Raw genomic sequence first — 19,924 nt, forward strand, 5'->3', positions numbered from 1 at the left:
GGAGGCTCAGGCTGTGTTTCAGGGATGCTGAGAGCCGCCTCCTCTCGGCCGTGTCTGCTACCCCGAGGAACCAGCGCGTTTCCATCAGCGCTGGCAGACTCTGCGCTGTCACCAGGGAGCCGCAAGGCATCAGAGCTCTTGCTTTGTCTTATCCACCGGTGGGTGGTCCCCAGGCACCGGGAACAGCCTTTCCTCTGCTGTCGAGCTCCTGGCGAGCTTCTCCCGGTGTCCAGCAGCCGCTGGAGCTCCTGCACTGCCAGCGCTGATGGAGACGCGCTCCTCGCAGGAGGGTTCGGCTCCCCAGCCCTCCCCAGCCCTTTTCCCCGCTTATCAGAGCCACTGGGAACGGGCTGGGGAGGGCTGGGGAGCTGAACCCTCCTGCGAGGAGCCAGATCGCTCCTGCGGGGGTTTAGCATCGCAAAAACTGCTGTGGATGGACCTGGCTCATCCCCCGCTCCTCCCCAACGTGAGTCAGGTACTGCGGCCCCTGGGCTCGGGGAAAAGTGGAAGCTGATGCTCTGCAGAGCTGTGACACAGGAGAAAATCCCACGGGAGTGTCTGGGGAGTCCCACTCCAGTGCCTGCCCTCACCCATGGCTCTGTTGAGGAGATGAGGGTGCAGAACAGGGCAGGACCACGAGAGAGGCTGAGGCTGTGCAGACCCGGGGTGTGGGTAAGGATGGGAGCTGATCCCGGATTTCTGCATCCAGACCACTCTGGGATCATTGCTGCTGGGACAGGATTCTGGCTCTGGGCCTGTCTCTGCTGCTGGGAAGGAGGATCAGCCACAGGAGCTCTCTATGCCCAGCACCACGCTCCAGGGGCTCCAGGTCCTGCTCAGCCTCTGAGCCCTGTGAGGACTCCAGGTCCCAAACTCCTCACCCCGAATGGCTCAAACACCAGACACTTATTTTGTGATGGCTACAGAGCAATCAGGCTGTCTTGTAAAGAATGCTGAACATGTCTGATTTCACTTTTTGTGCTAAAACTGCTCTGGAATTGCTCCTACTGGAGACACCCTTTCCAAGGCCAGAGAAACTTGGATTTGGATCCTGCCTGCTTACAGGAGCTCTTCCATCAAACCCCAGAGCTGTCAGTGCAGAGGAGCCACTCAGCTCCCCTTTTCCTGTGTAGACAAAACCCAATTTCAAGCTGAAATTTCCTTAAAACACATCATATACTTCAGGATCTTTTGGTGCTACTTTCATCTCCAATCCACATATTGCAGGCCTATAATAATAATAATAGCAATAATAATAGTAATAATAATAGTAATAATAGTAGCAATAATGATAATACCTTTTGTATGTACATAGCACCTTTCATCCAGGGATCTAAGTCACAATTACAGCCCCACACATTCCTGTACATTACAGCCCTATAATTCTAAGAGCATTCAAGTATCCAGACTTCAAAGGGAATGTGGATTTCCCCTCCAGCCCAGTCATGGTGCCCAACATGCTGGAGATGTTTCAAAGGTGTTTCAAAGGTGCCTTGGCAGTAGCCAGAGGTAGTCAGAAGAGCCAGAGGAGCTCTCAGAAGCTAAAAAGAACCTTCATGGATTCTTTCCTTCCCTCTCCCAGCCCCTCTTTAGTCTCCCTGGGAACTCAGCACAGCCCTGGGATGAGGGTGATGCTCCCATGAGACCTTTGTGTCTGTGCAGTGGGAGGTGAAAAGACAGAAATGCTGTTGAAAGGAAAAGCAAGTGACAGCACAAGCTCATCTGGATGACTTCCAGGCAAGGTAGAACCCACAATGTATATTGGTCAAAAGTAAGTTCACAGAAAAATTATGTTCCACTAAAAAAACCCCAGTGGGTCTGGGGGAAAATGGAGTTTTTCATTGTAAGACCTTTTTCTTTTAAAGGTTTAAAGATTTTCAGGTGATTCAAAAGAGAAAGTACTCTATTTTGGGTCAAAACAAAATGTTTTGGGGATAGTCAGAAAAAACCTGTTGTGTTTTGGTTTGGTTTAGTTTTAATTGCCTGGAAAACCTGAAGAGAACATCCCCATTTGTTTAACCCAAGCCAGCATTTTCCCTCCTTTTCAGGTTTAGCAAAGAGCTGAACTAGCTGTTATTTACCCCCATCCATCCAGGAAGAATTGTGCTGAAAGTGATGGAGCTTCCTACAGCAAACAGAATTGGGGTTTACAGCATCTCTGGCCAAGCTGACATTTCCCAGCTGGGTTCTCTCCCTCCATGGAGTCCTCCAGTGCTGCCCACGAGCTCTGAGCAGCTGCTGCCTGTGGCTGTGAGGAGAGTTTGGGTAGCTGCTCTGACTTGTGGCTGCTCTGGGAGAGAGAAGTGATGAGGTCAGTGGACATGAAAGGCAGGCACTAAATCTGAGAGTTCAGTGGTGCTTTTCTTCATGTGGTGGCTGAACAAATGGAAAACTCAAGAACTTTTTAATAAAGTTTTAAAAGGTATTTTAGCTTGAGAGGTCCAGACATGTGGCTGGAAAGTGCAGAGAGTCTCCAGCTCTTCCAGAGCACCCAAAGAGCTGGAGACTCTCTGCACTTTCCACACTTGAGGTCTGATCTTTTGGAGACTCTCTGCACTTTCCACACTTGAGGTCTGATCTTTTGGAGACTCTCTGCACTTTCCAACCTTGAGCTTTGATCAATTGATCTCAAAACACATTGGGAAGGGTTTATTAATATTGCTTTAAAGATAGGGAGACTGAGGCACAGGAAAAGAAAAGGGCTCTGGGGTCAACCATAAGTCTGGGACAAAGCTAGAAATCTGTTCCTTGTGCTGCACTCCCCTTTGTGTCTCCCACCCATACTACACAAGGGAGCCAAAGCCTGGGGGACACCTGTCTGTCCCCTGAAGTCTGAGTCCCTTCAGCCAGGAGAAAGCCTTTCCTGGGAGCATCTGTGAGATGGTCAGTGGAAGGTCACCCCTGGAAGAGGACTGGGTCTCAGCAGGTGAGCCAGAGCACTCAGTGGAGGAGCAGGGTGGTTTTCACAGCGTGTGCGAGCTCACCTCAGACACACCACACTAACCAGCATGGGCTGCAACACATTTCCTCTCCCCCTTCTTCAATAAATCACGGCTTCCAGCATTCATGCTTTTGTCACTAATAAATCTTCTTCTGCCTTACACCACATGAAAGCACAACAATACCTAAACTGGCAGGCACTTCCCTGCACAGGACGCAGCTGCAAACACAACCTGCAGCACAGGAACCTGCTGCTTGGCCCTGAGCTGAAGTTACAGACAGAGAGCACAGGAAGGCTGCTCCTTGCTCTAGAAAGCCCCACATGGTGTTTCTAGGGCACATGTGAAACTACTGTGTGCAGCAGGACCTCATTAATCCACATTGCCACGGGAAATTAGTGCAGCATCCAAACCTCACCTGCCCCTGTAATCGAGGTCCTGTCCTGGTTGTGGTGCCTTTGGTTCTGCCAGTGCCACACACCTGGCCCTAAAGGCACATCTCTGTCCTTTGGTACATGGGGCAACCTTCAGTTTGGGGACAGGGCCTTGTGACAACATCTGGGACAACAGCTGGGGATGATACCTGACCACTCCATGCCCCTGTGTCCAGGGAGAAGAAAGCCAGACAGAGCAGCTCTGTGGATCTGAGTCTCGTTCTTCCCTTGGGAGCAGCGAGCTGAGCAGCACAGAAGTTGTGGTTTGTGTCTTTAGCCAGGATGACTCAGTGCTGCCTGGGGAGTGGAACGGGCCCAGAGGAGATCTCTAAACTGGCCACAGGCCTGTGGAGCCAGTCTGGGAGAGCTGGGGGTGCTCACCTGGAGAAAGCTCCAGGGAGAGCTCAGAGCCCCTTTCAGTGCCTAAAGGGGCTCCAAGGGAGAGGGAGAGGGACTTTGGATAAGGGCCTGGAGCAACTGGACAATGGAGAATGGCTTTGCACTGCCAGAGATGTTGGGAAGAAATCCTTCCCTGGGAGGGTGGTGAGGCCCTGGCACAGGTGCCCAGAGCAGCTGTGGCTGCTCCATCCCTGGAAGTGCCCAAGGCCAGGCTGGATGGGGCTTGGAGCAGCCTGGGACAGTGGAAGGTGTCCCTGCCATGGCAGGGGGTGGAACAGGATGAGCTTTCAGGTTCTTTCCCATTCTGGGACTCTGATTCCAAGATGAGATGCTCACATGGCTGTTTCCTTTCTCAGACCCCCAGCACCGAGGGGCTGGTGGGGACACTTTCAAGGATGCAGAATCAGGGATAAAGCAGAACTGCAGAGATTATTTCCTGCAACCAGAATTTTTCCTTGTGTTCTCTGGGAAAGACAAAAGCTGGATTTCTATCTAAAGGTGCAAACGTCTCTCCTGCAGGTTTCATGCTAAGATGAACATTTGCTTTACTGAGGCTGAGAAATGCCCACAATTGTGAATTCTCTTGAAATGTCAAGAGGTAATTATACCCAGAGCCATCCCACATCAGATATCACCCTTGGCAAGGTGATTTGTGCCTTCTGGTCCCTCAGGTCCCTGAGATCTCCGATGCTGCTCACACATCACGCTGCCAGCAGCACCCATTGCTCCGTGCCCGTGGCACTGCCAGCCCTGGGAGGTGGCACAGTCCAGGGGCTGGTGGCCTTCAGGGCTCAGTGTCAGTCCACAAAGCCTTTCAGCCTGTGTGTGGGGCAATGCCCTGGTCTGCCCTGCCATGCTTGGCAGAGGAGGCCACATTTCTGCTCCCCTTCCACCCCTGCGGTTCCCATGGCCCATCTGATGGGATGACATGTGGTGCTTGGGCTTCACCTTCCCTTTGAACAAAGGGAATGTTCCTAATTGGTGCCCCACGGGGATGTTCAGTGCTGGAAACCATCCTGTCTCCCGGGCTCTCTTTGTAGTGGGACCTGTGGCTGCTCACAAGAAGAGACAGCATGTCCTTTGAGCATGTCCTGCCCTTACAGGGGTGTTCTACTCGCTCCACTCCCATGGGGACTGCTTTTCATTTGCAAATCCTTCAAAGGGGTTCAAACAACCACAGGAAGGTCTGCAAACAAGGCAAAGGGAGACAGAGAGCTGTGGGTAGCTTGAGAGACCTCTCCATCCATGGAAGAGAGGAGACTGGGAGCTGCCCTCCATCACTGCCAGCAAAGCCTGGGCTGGTGCATGTGGGAATGGTTTTTTTGCATGAGCCTTGTTTGGGTACTCGATGCATCCCTGCAGGATAGGAGATTTCCCTGAATCCTCCCTCTGCTCTCCACCCTGCCACAGCTCCTGCCTCCACACGGTGCCTGTGCTTGGTCCTTTGGTCCTGCTGCTCCTCACAAACACCGTTTTGATCTCCTTTCTGCTCCTACTAAACTCAAGTCATTCTCCAGGACCCCGGGCTCCTCCCAGCCCTTCCCTATCCCTTCCCACTGCTTCTCAGAGCGCTGCTGGGTGATCTCTGTGCTGACCTCTGCTCCTCTCCCTTTGGTCCTTGAGGCAGGACCCGGTGTCCCAGAGCCAGCCCTCGGAGGGAGATTTGGGGAGCAGGGTGTCCCAGGGGCACGGAGGGGTTCTGGCGTCCCTGCTGAGTGCCTGCTCCCCCAGCAGCAGCGGGCAGAGGATGCTCCCCGGGCTCCCGGGAGGGGTGCCGGGGGTGCCGCAGCTCCCAGCAGAGCTGGGATGTGCTGCTCTTCCCCTTCCCTCCCCCAGCCTGCTGCGCTCCCTGACCCAGGCAGGTGCAGAGGGGGAGAGGCATTTCCAGCCCCATCGCTGCTTTTGGCATCAGAGCCCCTGCCAGAATCAAAGAGCTTTTCAAAGCAAACCTTAAACTCCTTTAATCGCCAGCGAGAGCTCCTCCCACACAGATCTAAGGGCCATGAGCTCAGTGTTTTCGTTGCCCCAGGCAGATTTATGAGCTTATTCTTCAAGAAAGGGCGGGAGCGAGGGGAGGCTGTGGCACATTGCTTAGCCCGGGGGGCGGGCAGGGAGCGCAGGGGGGAGCGAGGCTTGGCGGTGGAAGGACGCTGCAGAGAGAGCCGGGCTCTGGGGAGGGCAGGAGAGGAAAAGTGGGATGGGGCTGAGCGAGCTGGAGCTCAGAGCATGTGGGCGGTGAGCAGCAGCTCCATCCATCATCCATCCATCCATCATCCATCATCCATCCATCATCCATCCATCATCCATCCATCATCCATCCATCATCCATCATCCATCATCCATCCATCCATCCATCCATCATCCATCCATCCATCCATCATCCATCCATCATCCATCATCCATCCATCATCCATCATCCATCCATCCATCCATCCATCCATCCATCCATCCATCCATCCATCCATCATCCATCATCCATCCATCATCCATCCATCATCCATCCATCCATCCATCCATCCATCCATCCATCCATCATCCATCCATCCATCCATCATCCATCCATCATCCATCATCCATCCATCATCCATCATCCATCCATCCATCATCCATCCATCCATCCATCCATCATCCATCCATCCATCCATCCATCCATCATCCATCCATCCATCCATCCATCATCCATCCATCCATCATCCATCCATCCATCCATCATCCATCCATCCATCATCCATCCATCCATCCATCATCCATCCATCCATCATCCATCCATCCATCCATCATCCATCCATCCATCCATCATCCATCCATCCATCCATCCATCCATCATCCATCCATCCATCCATCATCCATCCATCATCCATCCATCCATCATCCATCCATCCATCCATCCATCATCCATCCATCCATCCATCATCCATCCATCATCCATCCATCATCCATCCATCATCCATCCATCCATCCATCCATCCATCCATCCATCCATCCATCCATCATCCATCCATCAACCATCATCCATCCATCATCCATCCATCCATCCATCCATCCATCATCCATCCATCCATCCATCCATCATCCATCCATCCATCATCCATCCATCATCCATCATCCATCCATCATCCATCATCCATCCATCCATCATCCATCATCCATCCATCCATCATCCATCCATCCATCCATCCATCATCCATCCATCCATCCATCCATCATCCATCCATCCATCCATCCATCCATCATCCATCATCCATCCATCATCCATCATCCATCCATCCATCATCCATCCATCCATCCATCCATCATCCATCCATCCATCCATCCATCCGTCATCCATCCATCCGTCATCCATCCATCCATCCATCCATCCATCATCCATCCATCATCCATCCATCATCCATCATCCATCCATCCATCCATCCATCCATCCATCCATCCATCCATCCATCATCCATCATCCATCCATCATCCATCATCCATCCATCCATCATCCATCCATCCATCCATCCATCCATCATCCATCCATCCATCCATCCATCTGTCATCCATCCATCCGTCATCCATCCATCATCCATCCATCCATCATCCATCCATCCATCCATCCATCCATCCATCCATCATCCATCCATCATCCATCCATCATCCATCCATCATCCATCATCCATCATCCATCCATCCATCCATCCATCCATCCATCCATCCATCCATCATCCATCCATCATCCATCCATCATCCATCCATCCATCCATCCATCATCCATCATCCATCCATCATCCATCCATCATCCATCCATCCATCATCCATCCATCCATCCATCATCCATCCATCATCCATCATCCATCCATCCATCCATCATCCATCCATCCATCCATCCATCCATCCATCATCCATCCATCATCCATCCATCCATCCATCCATCCATCCATCATCCATCATCCATCATCCATCCATCATCCATCATCCATCCATCCATCATCCATCCATCATCCATCCATCATCCATCATCCATCATCCATCCATCATCCATCATCCATCCATCCATCATCCATCCATCCATCCATCCATCATCCATCATCCATCCATCCATCCATCATCCATCATCCATCCATCCATCCATCATCCATCCATCATCCATCCATCCATCCATCCATCCATCCATCCATCCATCCATCATCCATCCATCCATCATCCATCATCCATCCATCCATCCATCCGTCATCCATCCATCCATCCATCCATCATCCATCCATCATCCATCATCCATCCATCATCCATCATCCATCCATCATCCATCCATCCATCCATCCGCCATACATCCATCATCCATCATCCATCCATCCATCATCCATCCATCCATCCATCATCCATCCATCATCCATCATCCATCCATCATCCATCCATCATCCATCATCCATCCATCCATCGATCATCCATCATCCATCCATCATCCATCCATCCATCCATCCATCATCCATCCATCCATCCATCATCCATCCATCCATCATCCATCCATCATCCATCATCCATCCATCCATCATCCATCCATCATCCATCCATCATCCATCCATCCATCCATCATCCATCCATCCATCATCCATCCATCCATCATCCATCCATCATCCATCCATCCATCCATCCATCATCCATCCATCCATCCATCATCCATCCATCCATCATCCATCCATCATCCATCATCCATCCATCCATCATCCATCCATCCATCCATCCATCATCCATCCATCATCCATCCATCATCCATCCATCATCCATCCATCCATCCATCATCCATCCATCCATCATCCATCCATCCATCATCCATCCATCATCCATCCATCCATCCATCCATCCATCCATCATCCATCCATCCATCCATCCATCATCCATCCATCATCCATCCATCATCCATCCATCATCCATCCATCCATCCATCATCCATCCATCCATCATCCATCCATCCATCATCCATCCATCATCCATCCATCCATCATCCATCCATCATCCATCATCCATCCATCCATCATCCATCCATCATCCATCCATCATCCATCCATCATCCATCATCCATCCATCCATCATCCATCCATCCATCCATCATCCATCCATCCATCCATCCATCCATCCATCCATCATCCATCCATCATCCATCATCCATCATCCATCCATCCATCCATCATCCATCCATCCATCCATCATCCATCCATCATCCATCCATCCATCATCCATCCATCATCCATCCATCATCCATCATCCATCATCCATCCATCATCCATCATCCATCCATCCATCATCCATCCATCCATCCATCCATCATCCATCATCCATCCATCCATCCATCATCCATCATCCATCCATCCATCCATCATCCATCCATCATCCATCCATCCATCCATCCATCCATCCATCCATCCATCATCCATCCATCCATCATCCATCATCCATCCATCCATCCATCCGTCATCCATCCATCCATCCATCCATCATCCATCCATCATCCATCATCCATCCATCATCCATCATCCATCCATCATCCATCCATCCATCCATCATCCATCATCCATCCATCCATCCATCATCCATCCATCCATCCATCCATCCATCCATCCATCCATCATCCATCCATCATCCATCCATCATCCATCCATCATCCATCCATCCATCCATCCATCCATCATCCATCCATCCATCCATCCATCCATCCATCCATCCATCCATCCATCCATCCATCATCCATCCATCCATCCATCCATCATCCATCCATCCATCATCCATCCATCATCCATCATCCATCCATCCATCATCCATCCATCATCCATCCATCATCCATCCATCCATCCATCATCCATCCATCCATCATCCATCCATCCATCATCCATCCATCATCCATCCATCCATCCATCCATCATCCATCCATCCATCCATCATCCATCCATCCATCATCCATCCATCATCCATCATCCATCCATCCATCATCCATCCATCCATCCATCCATCATCCATCCATCATCCATCCATCATCCATCCATCATCCATCCATCCATCCATCATCCATCCATCCATCATCCATCCATCCATCATCCATCCATCATCCATCCATCCATCCATCCATCCATCCATCATCCATCCATCCATCCATCCATCATCCATCCATCATCCATCCATCATCCATCCATCATCCATCCATCCATCCATCATCCATCCATCCATCATCCATCCATCCATCATCCATCCATCATCCATCCATCCATCATCCATCCATCATCCATCATCCATCCATCCATCATCCATCCATCATCCATCCATCATCCATCCATCATCCATCATCCATCCATCCATCATCCATCCATCCATCCATCATCCATCCATCCATCCATCCATCCATCCATCCATCATCCATCCATCATCCATCATCCATCATCCATCCATCCATCCATCATCCATCCATCCATCCATCATCCATCCATCCATCCATCATCCATCCATCATCCATCCATCCATCCATCATCCATCCCTCCAGCCTCGAGGAGGACGGCAGTGAAGCATCCCCCAAAGTCCGAGAGCCCTCGCTCTTCTCCAGTGTCAGCCGAGCTGTCCTGGGAGGAGTTTGCAGGGGGAAGGAGGAGGGTTGGGGAGGGTTGAGGATGGTTGAGGAGTGTTGGGGATGGTTGAGGAGGGTTGGGGAGGGTTGGGGATGGTTGGGGAACCTTGAACCTAGAACAAAGCCAGCATGTCAATATTCAGAATAGAATAAAAAAATTAATAAACTGTGTTTTAAAAACAGCAAAATGCTTTGCTTTGATAGTCTTGAAGTCCTGCACTGTGAGTATTAAATGGTCTATGGGTAAGTGTAACACCAGCAGGTGAAAATATGTAAATGGAAACTTTTTCTGGAAAGACACCATGAAGTGAAAACATTGAAATAATCTCTCCTGATTGAACTTGCTGCTACATTTCTAACATTTACATTCCCATGAACACTGTCCATTTTCATTAAGCTTTTCCTTTTCAATTAAGTGAGATATTGCTTGGAAAACCATCCCACCAAACATCTTCCTCGGGCAGCTCTAGGACTGACTTCATTATTAAGGCAGGCTGAGAGCTCTGGGATCAGCCTGGAGAAGGGAAGGCTCTGGGGACACCTTAGAGCCCCTTCCAGTGCCTCAAGGGGCTTAAAGAAAAGAGGGAGAGCAACTTTTTATATGGGCAGATAGTGACAGGATAAGGGAGAATGGCTTTCCACAGAGGGCAGATTTAGATTATATTTATAATTATATTATAAATATAATTATATATATATTTATAATATATTTATATAATATTTATAATGTATTTATAATGTATTTATAATGTATTTATAATGTATTTATATTTATATTTATATTTATATTTATATTTATATTTATATTTATATTTATATTTATATTTATATTTATATTTACATTTATAATAAATTTTTCCCTGGGAGTGTGGGGAGGCCCTGGCACAGGTACCCAGAGAGGCTGCCCCTGGATCCCTGGCAGTGTCCAAGGCCAGGTTGGACAGGGCTTGGAGCAGCCTGGGATAGTGGAAGGTGGAATGAGATGATCTTTAAGGTCCATTCCAACCCAAACTATTCTGTGGCTCTATGATTAATGGTCCTGCTATTCTGGCTTTGCTCTGAGCACTCCCACCCACCCCTTGCTCCCTCCACCCCCATTTTCTCTGCTTGCTCTGGAGTTTGGTGTTTTTCCACTGCTCTGCCCTGAGCCTCGAGTCCACACACACAACCATGAAGCATCTACAGAATGATCACCCTCAGTGCAGGGATGAGCACTGAGCACTGCTGTGGGCCAAGGGACCAGGGCATTTCAGCTCTTGCTGGGCTGGGAGCCCCACCTTGCCCAGAGGATGCAAAAGGCCATTTGGAAATGCTCAGGACCTGTTCCCTTGTTGCTGTTCCCTTGTTGCTGTTCCCTTGTTGCTGTTCCCTTGTTGCTGTTCCCTTGTTGCTGTTCCCTTGTTGCTGTTCCCTTGTTGCTGTTCCCTTGCTGCTGTTCCCTTGTTGCTGTTCCCTTGTTGCTGTTCCCTTGTTGCTGTTCAGTTTCTCTCACAAGCTATGCCTGATCTCAGATTTTCTCCATTTGGTTTTCTCCTCCTTGCAGGTTGGGGAGCACAGGACAGGAATTACTGTTTCTGGTTAGTGCTCATCTGCCTAATCAGATGTTTCCAGAGGGAAACACCATCCAGAGCCTTGGATTCAGCTCTCCCTGAAAGCTCCCTCGGGCAGGCCTTGCTTTGGACCAGCCCATTTGTGTCTCCTCAAGTGTCATCATGCAGGAGTGCAGGGAGATGTTCCCCCCTGAGACCTTCATAGCAACATGCCAACAAAAAGCCACTGTCACCCACAGGAGACCCTGAGGCTGTAATCGAGGTGCTGGGCAACTGGAGTTGAATGCAGGTGTCCTGCCCTTAAAATGTGTGAGATGCTGCTGGCAGGGATGCAGAGCACACCTGTGTCCCTGGGAAGTGCCCATATGGAGTCAGCAGAAGGACTTTATAGAGTTCCTTTGGAGGAACCCAGATCCCTGAGAGCCAGAAACCCCTGTGAGCTCTGATATTTTAGATGTGGGAAAAAAATTTCCTCAGAGCTGCTAAATGGTGAATGTAAAGCTGTGAATGCAGTGCAGCGTGCAGAGCCTGGCTCTTCAAGTGCCTCTCAGCAGCTTTATCTCCCTTTATCCACAACCCCAAGCCCATAAACATCCAGAATGTTTCTCCCAGGCGTTCTGGGCATTCCCTGAGGATGAGACTGTGGACTTTGGGCTGTACAGGGCAGGGATGGCACTTCCTATTAGTCTGCCAGCAGCAAAGAAGGTCAAGCACAGAGCATCCCCCTGTGTGCTGGCCAGCTGACAGCAGAGGCATTTGGAAGTCCTGGGCTCTGTTGTGGCCTGAGAAGTGGAAGGGTTTGGGAGTGAATCTGCACCTTTGTGGTGTGTTTGGGTGGGTCCTGGTGCTGCACTGGGGCTCTTGTGGTGACCATGGCATGAGGAAGAAGCTGTAGATGGGCCCTGGCACCAGGCAAGCATCAGGCACAGGATGGTGTCTCACCAGTCTGTGCAAAATCACCTGGGGCAGGAGGGCAGCGTTGGCCCCAGGAAGGATTTCATTTACATTTTGCATTGGGATTTTTGTGCTGTCTGCATTTTTGGCTGCTCCCTCTTTCTCCCTAGGGCGTGTGGCTGTCCCTAAGGCACACAGGGGTCACCTCTGCAGGAATCCCCAGCTCCTTGGGAGCCTTGATCACCCCTTCAGCCCCAGCACCCTCCCCAGAGCTGTCCTGCCTGTCCAGACTTCTAAAGGGCACATCCTGTTCCCCCCACTGGTGTTCCAGCTCCTGTGGCAGCTCTTGGGGTGCTCCCCATCCCAGGGAGTCACCTCGTGGTTGTCCTTACCCTGGGGGGGCTGCAAGGGGCAGATGATGCTCATGGGGAGGGATTTGGGCTGAGGGGAGCTGCCTTCAGCACTGCTGCTCGTACTGCTCAGGCACCAGCGAGGTACTGAGCCTCCAATCCTGCTGCCTCACCTACCTGCAGCTCTGTGGCTCTTTACAAAATGCAAAGATCAAGGAAAAGGTGTCTTTCCCTCACTCTGTGCTATGCTGGACATTTTGTGAGCTGGGAAGTGTCTGCTCAGCTTCAAAGCATCCCCGTTTGCTGCACATCCCTGTCAGGGCTCTGTGTGGTACCTGATTGCAGAGGGTTCAGAGGAGAGGAGTGGGTGATGCAGGGCCCCAGGCTCCCAGTGGGATGCTGAATTCCAGGCAGTATCTCCAAATGTCTCTGCAAGGTGAGAACAGCCCTGAGGGCTCCTGGTCCCGTTCTCCTCAAAGGAAGCAGCGTGGGGAATGAGAACCTTTCTGTCTGGGAAGCCTCACGAGATGCTTGGTGATAGCTGGGAGCAGCCAGGACCTGCTGCTGTTCCCTCCCCGCTGATCCTGCTGTGACAGCAGCAGCCTGACAGCCTCCTCAGCTGTGTCCTGGTGTCTGCTGCTTTCCCAGGACACAGAACAGCACTGCAGGCCCTTCTGGGGATGGGGCACGGAGCAGCAGAGCTGCCTGACATCTCTGAGACCCTTGGGAAGTGGGGGATGGCTCCTCCAGCTCAGCTTTGAGCCATGGAGCTACTGGTGTCTGGCAGCCTCCAGGTTTGTGTCCTTCACCTCCTCCCCTGCAGTATCTCCATTCCCCACCCTGCCCACGCCCCACACACGGCTCACAGCAGCAGATTGGATCAATCTTCACAAAAAAGGAGGAATGGAGGAGTGTTACTGCTCCCTTGAACTGCTGACTGGAAGGGGGTAGAGAAGCTGGAGCCAAGGTCCCCTAGGAGTTGTGCAGGGGAAGGATGAGAGGTAATGGGCACAAGATGAACCATAGGATTTGGCAATTTGATATTAGGAAAAGCAGGGTAGTAAAACACAGGGAAAAGGTGAGGGAATCTTAGAGATACTCCTAAGATTATCCAGTAGGTTTACCCACTGGACAAGATCCTGACCAGCCTCACAAGATGGACCTGTTTGAATGTGGATAAGAGACCTCCAGAAGCGTCTTCCAGCCTCGGATATCTGAGCAATCCTTCCATGTACGTGTATTCAGGCTGGGCTCTGCAAGATGTGTCACATCCCTCTGGAGCTGTGCAGGGTGTGGGGTGTGTGTGCTCCCTGGCCATGTCCACACGAGACCATGGCTCTGCTGCTGATGCCTTTCCACCCCAAGGTGTTCTCTGCTGAGAAAGACTCTCCAGCACACCCCTGGCAGGCACAAGCAAGGTGGTGTCCTTTTTTTTGGTGAAAGAGGAGCAGCCTTGGCAAATTGAGAGCATTACTTCACCCCCACCTGTCTCCCTTGTGGGGCTGAGGGGGTCAGGATGCCATCCTAGGGCAGGGGGCTGCACCCAACCGTGGGCACCTTCCATGGGGACAGCTGGGGACTGAACTGTGCCAGCCCATGGGATGCAACATTTACCCTGGGGAGTCTGAGGTGGGGCTGCCCCCATGCAGGGTGTGCAGCGGTGCCAGGGATCACAGCTGAGGTAACCAAGAAGCTTTTCCCATTTCCCCGTGGTCTCTGAGCCCCTGTGCTGCAGAGGAACCTTCCCCTGTGCAGCTCCACTCTGCTGCACCCCCAGCTTGCTGCTGTCCTTTCCAGGGAGCCCCCAGTAGCTCCAGCCACCTCTGCTGCAGCCCCAGATCAGCTCTGACACTGAGAGGCAGATGTGGTGTGGGACACGGGACCGTCACCGGCACCTCAGCTAAAGGGGAAATCTCTCCCATCTCTGTGACCACAGCTGCAGCTTCACCAGCGATGTCTCCACTGCAAACACTTGGCTTTGGATGTGTGGGGTCAGGATCAAGGTCAGAGAGGTGCAGGAGTGAGCACTGCTCGGTGGAGGGGCAGCACCGTCAGGATGGGGATGGACACCAGCTCATTAGTGGTGAGGCACTAATCACTAATCAAGGGTGATTATGAGGATCCTTAATTTTGCTCTGCTCTCCACAGTGCCAGTGACTTGCTGAGAAAACAGGGCACGGAGCAAAGAAACTGGGAAGTTTTGCAGGCAGCTGCCTGCCAGCTCCATGCTCCTGCTGCCATTCCAGGGCTCTCTCTTAAGCCCTTGGAGCTCTCCAAAGTAATCCAGCATTTCTTTACGTGTTTGAATGGGGAGCTTAAGCCTGTATTTCCATGAAGAACTTAGATCCCATCCCATATCCATACTTTCTATGAAATTTATGCTGATTTGCTTTGACAAACAGCCCTGGCTGCACACCTGTACCCGGGAAGCTAACCTCACATAACTTGCTGTAACAGTGGTGACAGGAGCAGGGAGAAAAGCCAGCTCTCCAGTCCTCCCCAGTCATTCCCAGCTCGTCCTGACTTTCTACCTCCATCGCATCTGGTTGGTCCTCTCACTGGCAGGGTTGGTGTTACCCAAAGAGGGAGGGAGGAAAACTGGGACCCCCTAAAACCCCCCCGGGCCCGCCCTGCACACCCGGAGGGTCCCCCCTGTGTCCCCCGGGCTGGGGAGGGGGCTCTGCCCGGAGCCACTGTCACTGGAGCCACCGTGTGAGCCACGGGGACAGGGGTGGGACAGACACGGGGACAGGGGTGGGACAGACGCGGGGACAGGGGTGGGACAGACACGGGGACAGGGGTGGGACAGACACCGGGACCGGGGTCGGTAACAGCCCACGGGGAGCGGGGCCGGGGCCAGTGACCGCACCAGGACCATCCCGAAGTGCTGGGAGCTCCAGGGCTGTCCCGAGGTTCCAGCCCCGGTGAAATCCAGGGCTCTGCCAGCAGCAGCACCGGGCCGGCAGCAGCTCCATCCACCCGCTGGGATCCACAGGGACCCGTGTCCCAGGGCTCTGTGTCCCTGCTCCAAACACCGTGGCCAGGCTGAACGCGGCACTGAGCTCCGGGAACAGAGAAATGTCCCTGGGTTTGTGGGGATGACCTGCAGCGGCTGCCCCATCCTGTGACACCTCAGGGACAGGAGGGTGCCCGATGGGGCTGCCCCTGTCCCCACAGAAACATCAGTGCTGCAATGTTCTGCATTCTCCTGCACCGTCCTGAGACTTTCACTCGTGGGCAGCCGGTTCCAAACCAAGCCCCAGGGACAGTTCTGAGCAGTCACACCTCATGTAACAAGTGGTTCCCTCTCTCAGGGGAATTACAGCCTGCATTACACATTTCTCTCGTCTTTCATGGTCTGCAGTGAGCATCGTCCTTTCCTGTTTTATTTCTCTCACAGCTAACTCAGTGCAGCTCTGGCCATCCAGTGGCTGGTACAAGACTGTGCTCCTCTGGCGAGCAGGAGGAGCAGAGAATCCCTCATCCAGCTGTGGCAGCTTCCCCTGGCTGTGCAAAACCCCCCCTGGGCAGCTTTGGGGGCTTTGCTCCAACAGCTGAGCACCTGCTCAGCACAACCCAGAAAAACAGCCCCACGGTCTGTGTGACACTGTCAGACACAGGAACACCAACCCCAGGGTCTGTGTGTCACTGTCACACACAGGAACACCAACCCCAGGGTCTGTGTGTCACTGTCACACACAGGAACACCAACCCCACGGTCTGTGTGTCACTGTCACACACAGGAACACCAACCCCAGGGTCTGTGTGTCACTGTCACACACAGGAACACCAACCCCAGGGTCTGTGTGTCACTGTCACACACAGGAACACCAACCCCACGGTCTGTGTGTCACTGTCACACACAGGAACACCAACCCCAGGGTCTGTGTGACACTGTCAGACACAGGAACACCAACCCCAGGGTGTGTGTGACACTGTCACACACAGGAACACCAACCCCACGGTCTGTGTGTCACTGTCACACACAGGAACACCAACCCCAGGGTGTGTGTGACACTGTCAGACACAGGAACACCAACCCCAGGGTCTGTGTGACACTGTCAGACACAGGAACACCAACCCCAGGGTGTGTGTGACACTGTCACGCACAGGAACACCAACCCCACAGTCTGTGTGTCACTGTCAGACACAGGAACACCAACCCCAGGGTCTGTGTGTCACTGTCACACACAGGAACACCAACCCCAGGGTCTGTGTGACACTGTCACACACAGGAACACCAACCCCAGGGTCTGTGTGACACTGTCACACACAGGAACACCAACCCCACGGTCTGTGTGTCACTGTCACACACAGGAACACCAACCCCAGGGTCTGTGTGACACTGTCAGACACAGGAACACCAACCCCAGGGTCTGTGTGTCACTGTCACACACAGGAACACCAACCCCACGGTCTGTGTGACACTGTCACACACAGGAACACCAACCCCACAGTCTGTGTGTCACTGTCACACACAGGAACACCAACCCCAGGGTCTGTGTGACACTGTCAGACACAGGAACACCAACCCCAGGGTCTGTGTGTCACTGTCAGACACAGGAACACCAACCCCAGGGTCTGTGTGTCACTGTCACACACAGGAACACCAACCCCACGGTCTGTGTGACACTGTCACACACAGGAACACCAACCCCAGGGTGTGTGTGACACTGTCACACACAGGAACACCAACCCCACGGTCTGTGTGTCACTGTCACACACAGGAACACCAACCCCAGGGTGTGTGTGACACTGTCACACACAGGAACACCAACCCCAGGGTCTGTGTGTCACTGTCACACACAGGAACACCAACCCCAGGGTCTGTGTGTCACTGTCACACACAGGAACACCAACCCCAGGGTCTGTGTGTCACTGTCACACACAGGAACACCAACCCCAGGGTCTGTGTGACACTGTCAGGCACAGGAACACCAACCCCAGGGTCTGTGTGTCACTGTCACACACAGGAACACCAACCCCAGGGTGTGTGTGACACTGTCAGGCACAGGAACACCAACCCCACGGTCTGTGTGTCACTGTCACGCACAGGAACACCAACCCCAGGGTCTGTGTGGCACTGTCACACACAGGAACACCAACCCCAGGGTCTGTGTGGCACTGTCACACACGAGTTCCCCCAGCTCTGAGCACAGATGAACATCCCAGCTCTGCCTGGGGCTGCCGGTGGTGCCCGATGGATTTCCCTGGCAGTGCCCTGGCCGCATTCCGAGCTGGGAATGCCGCAGTTTTTGCCAGCCCGTGTGCCAAACAGCTGTGGATAAACCCGGGAAGCATCTTCCCCAGGGCTAACTTGTCTCCCTGAGAGGGATGTTTCCTCTCCCGGTTAAACCCTGAGATTTTTCCACAGTGGTTTATCAGGATCGTCAGTCACCACCAGTGTGATGGCACCCCAGACCACCTCTGGGGCTAGAAATGGACTCAGCAGTCTCTGTCAATTAACTCTTTGGGGAATTAACATCAGAAGGGGTATCAAACATTCAGATAATCAAGCATTTTAAAATAAAATTAATACATAAATAACCACAATAGTTACCAACCCCCCAGACCTCTTACAAGGCTTTAACACTCATTTAAAAAGGCAGCTCGGACACTGCTGGTGGCCAGCACAAACCCAAACCCCGCAAAGCCCTGAGTTATTGCAGCTATTGAAATGCTTGACAGAAGGATCCCGGAGCAGTTTGCGCTAATTGCCGTATAAAAATACTCCATTATGTGCTCAGACAATCAAAATCGAGCCAGCGAGTCAGTTCCCCCGGTCCGCTGCAGTCCCGGAGCCGAGCAGAACATCGCAGCGCAAAGAGCGCTTGCGAGGGGCGAGGGAGGAGGGGAGCTCGGCAGGTCCTGCCCAAAGAGCTGCCTCTTTTTTTGTTGTTGTTATTTTGCTCGGTTTCTAATTTCCACAGGAAATTTAATTTCGGGAATATGTGGCACTGACTTCCAAGGCGGAGGAAAGGCGCAGCTGTCGGAGGGGTCCGGGGAAGGCAGAAGAAGCAGCGAGGGCTGTACTTACAGGTAAGCGGTGCGAGGGCTCAGGTTGGCAGGGACCTCCGAGAGCCCCAGCTCGGAGCAATCCACCGAGAGCACGATGCCATCCTGCTCGCAGTGGCACTGCGGTGGGCAGGGGGCTGCGGGAGGCTCCACAAGCACGGGCTGGCACAGGGCACAGCACCCCAGGAGAATTCCCCACAGGAGGAGGGTGCCCATCCTCTCCCGGCCGCGGGCTCGGGATCCCCGGCAGGTCCCGCTGCGGGGAGGATGCAGCCAGGCAAGGGGAGGCATTGCTGAATGATCTTGGTTATTGGGTTTCAAGGGCTGGGCAGGGGCGTGAGACACTCCAATGGGAGGAGTTAAAACTTTCTACTCTTTCCCTCTCTCTCTCTCTCTCTGAGAGCTGGCAGGAATTTCATTCAAAGGGAAGAAAGGGAGAAAAAAAAAAAAAACAAACCAAAAGAAACCTCAGCAAATAAAGACCTGTTCATAGCTCCAGGAGCCAGGCTTGTTTTGTAACCGTGTTTTTGTGAGATAGCAGGGCAGGGGAAGGCAGAGCTGGCTCCGACAGGGCACAGAGGTGGAAGGAGTGAGGCAGGAGCACCAAGCCGGCACTTCAAGGGCTCCAGACTTCGGGACGCTGAAATATAACCCCGGATAAAGGACTCAGTGTCTGTGCTGGCTGCAAAACTCAGCTGTGCCTGGAAAGTCAGGGTGCAGCTGGGGAGAAGGGACTGAGGAGCTCAGGGGCTTTGCT

The 19,924-nt window shown here is 52.4% G+C and overlaps 1 protein-coding gene across 1 annotated transcript in view; it reads right to left on the minus strand.

Moving 5' to 3' along the window:
• Window positions 1–19,383, minus strand: part of LGR6 (leucine rich repeat containing G protein-coupled receptor 6) — a 149,076-nt gene extending 129,693 nt beyond the window's left edge. The window contains exon 1 of the mRNA XM_014258902.2: window positions 19,190–19,383. Coding sequence (XP_014114377.2) covers window positions 19,190–19,383 — 194 coding nt within the window. The remainder of the gene's footprint in view (window positions 1–19,189) is intronic.
• Window positions 19,384–19,924: the final 541 nt, after the last annotated feature.

This window comes from Pseudopodoces humilis, chromosome 26 (genome assembly GCF_049639895.1).
Source record: "Pseudopodoces humilis isolate 2021_Gansu_Grassland_sample_001 chromosome 26, ASM4963989v1, whole genome shotgun sequence".
Classification (NCBI taxonomy): Eukaryota; Metazoa; Chordata; class Aves; order Passeriformes; family Paridae; genus Pseudopodoces; species Pseudopodoces humilis.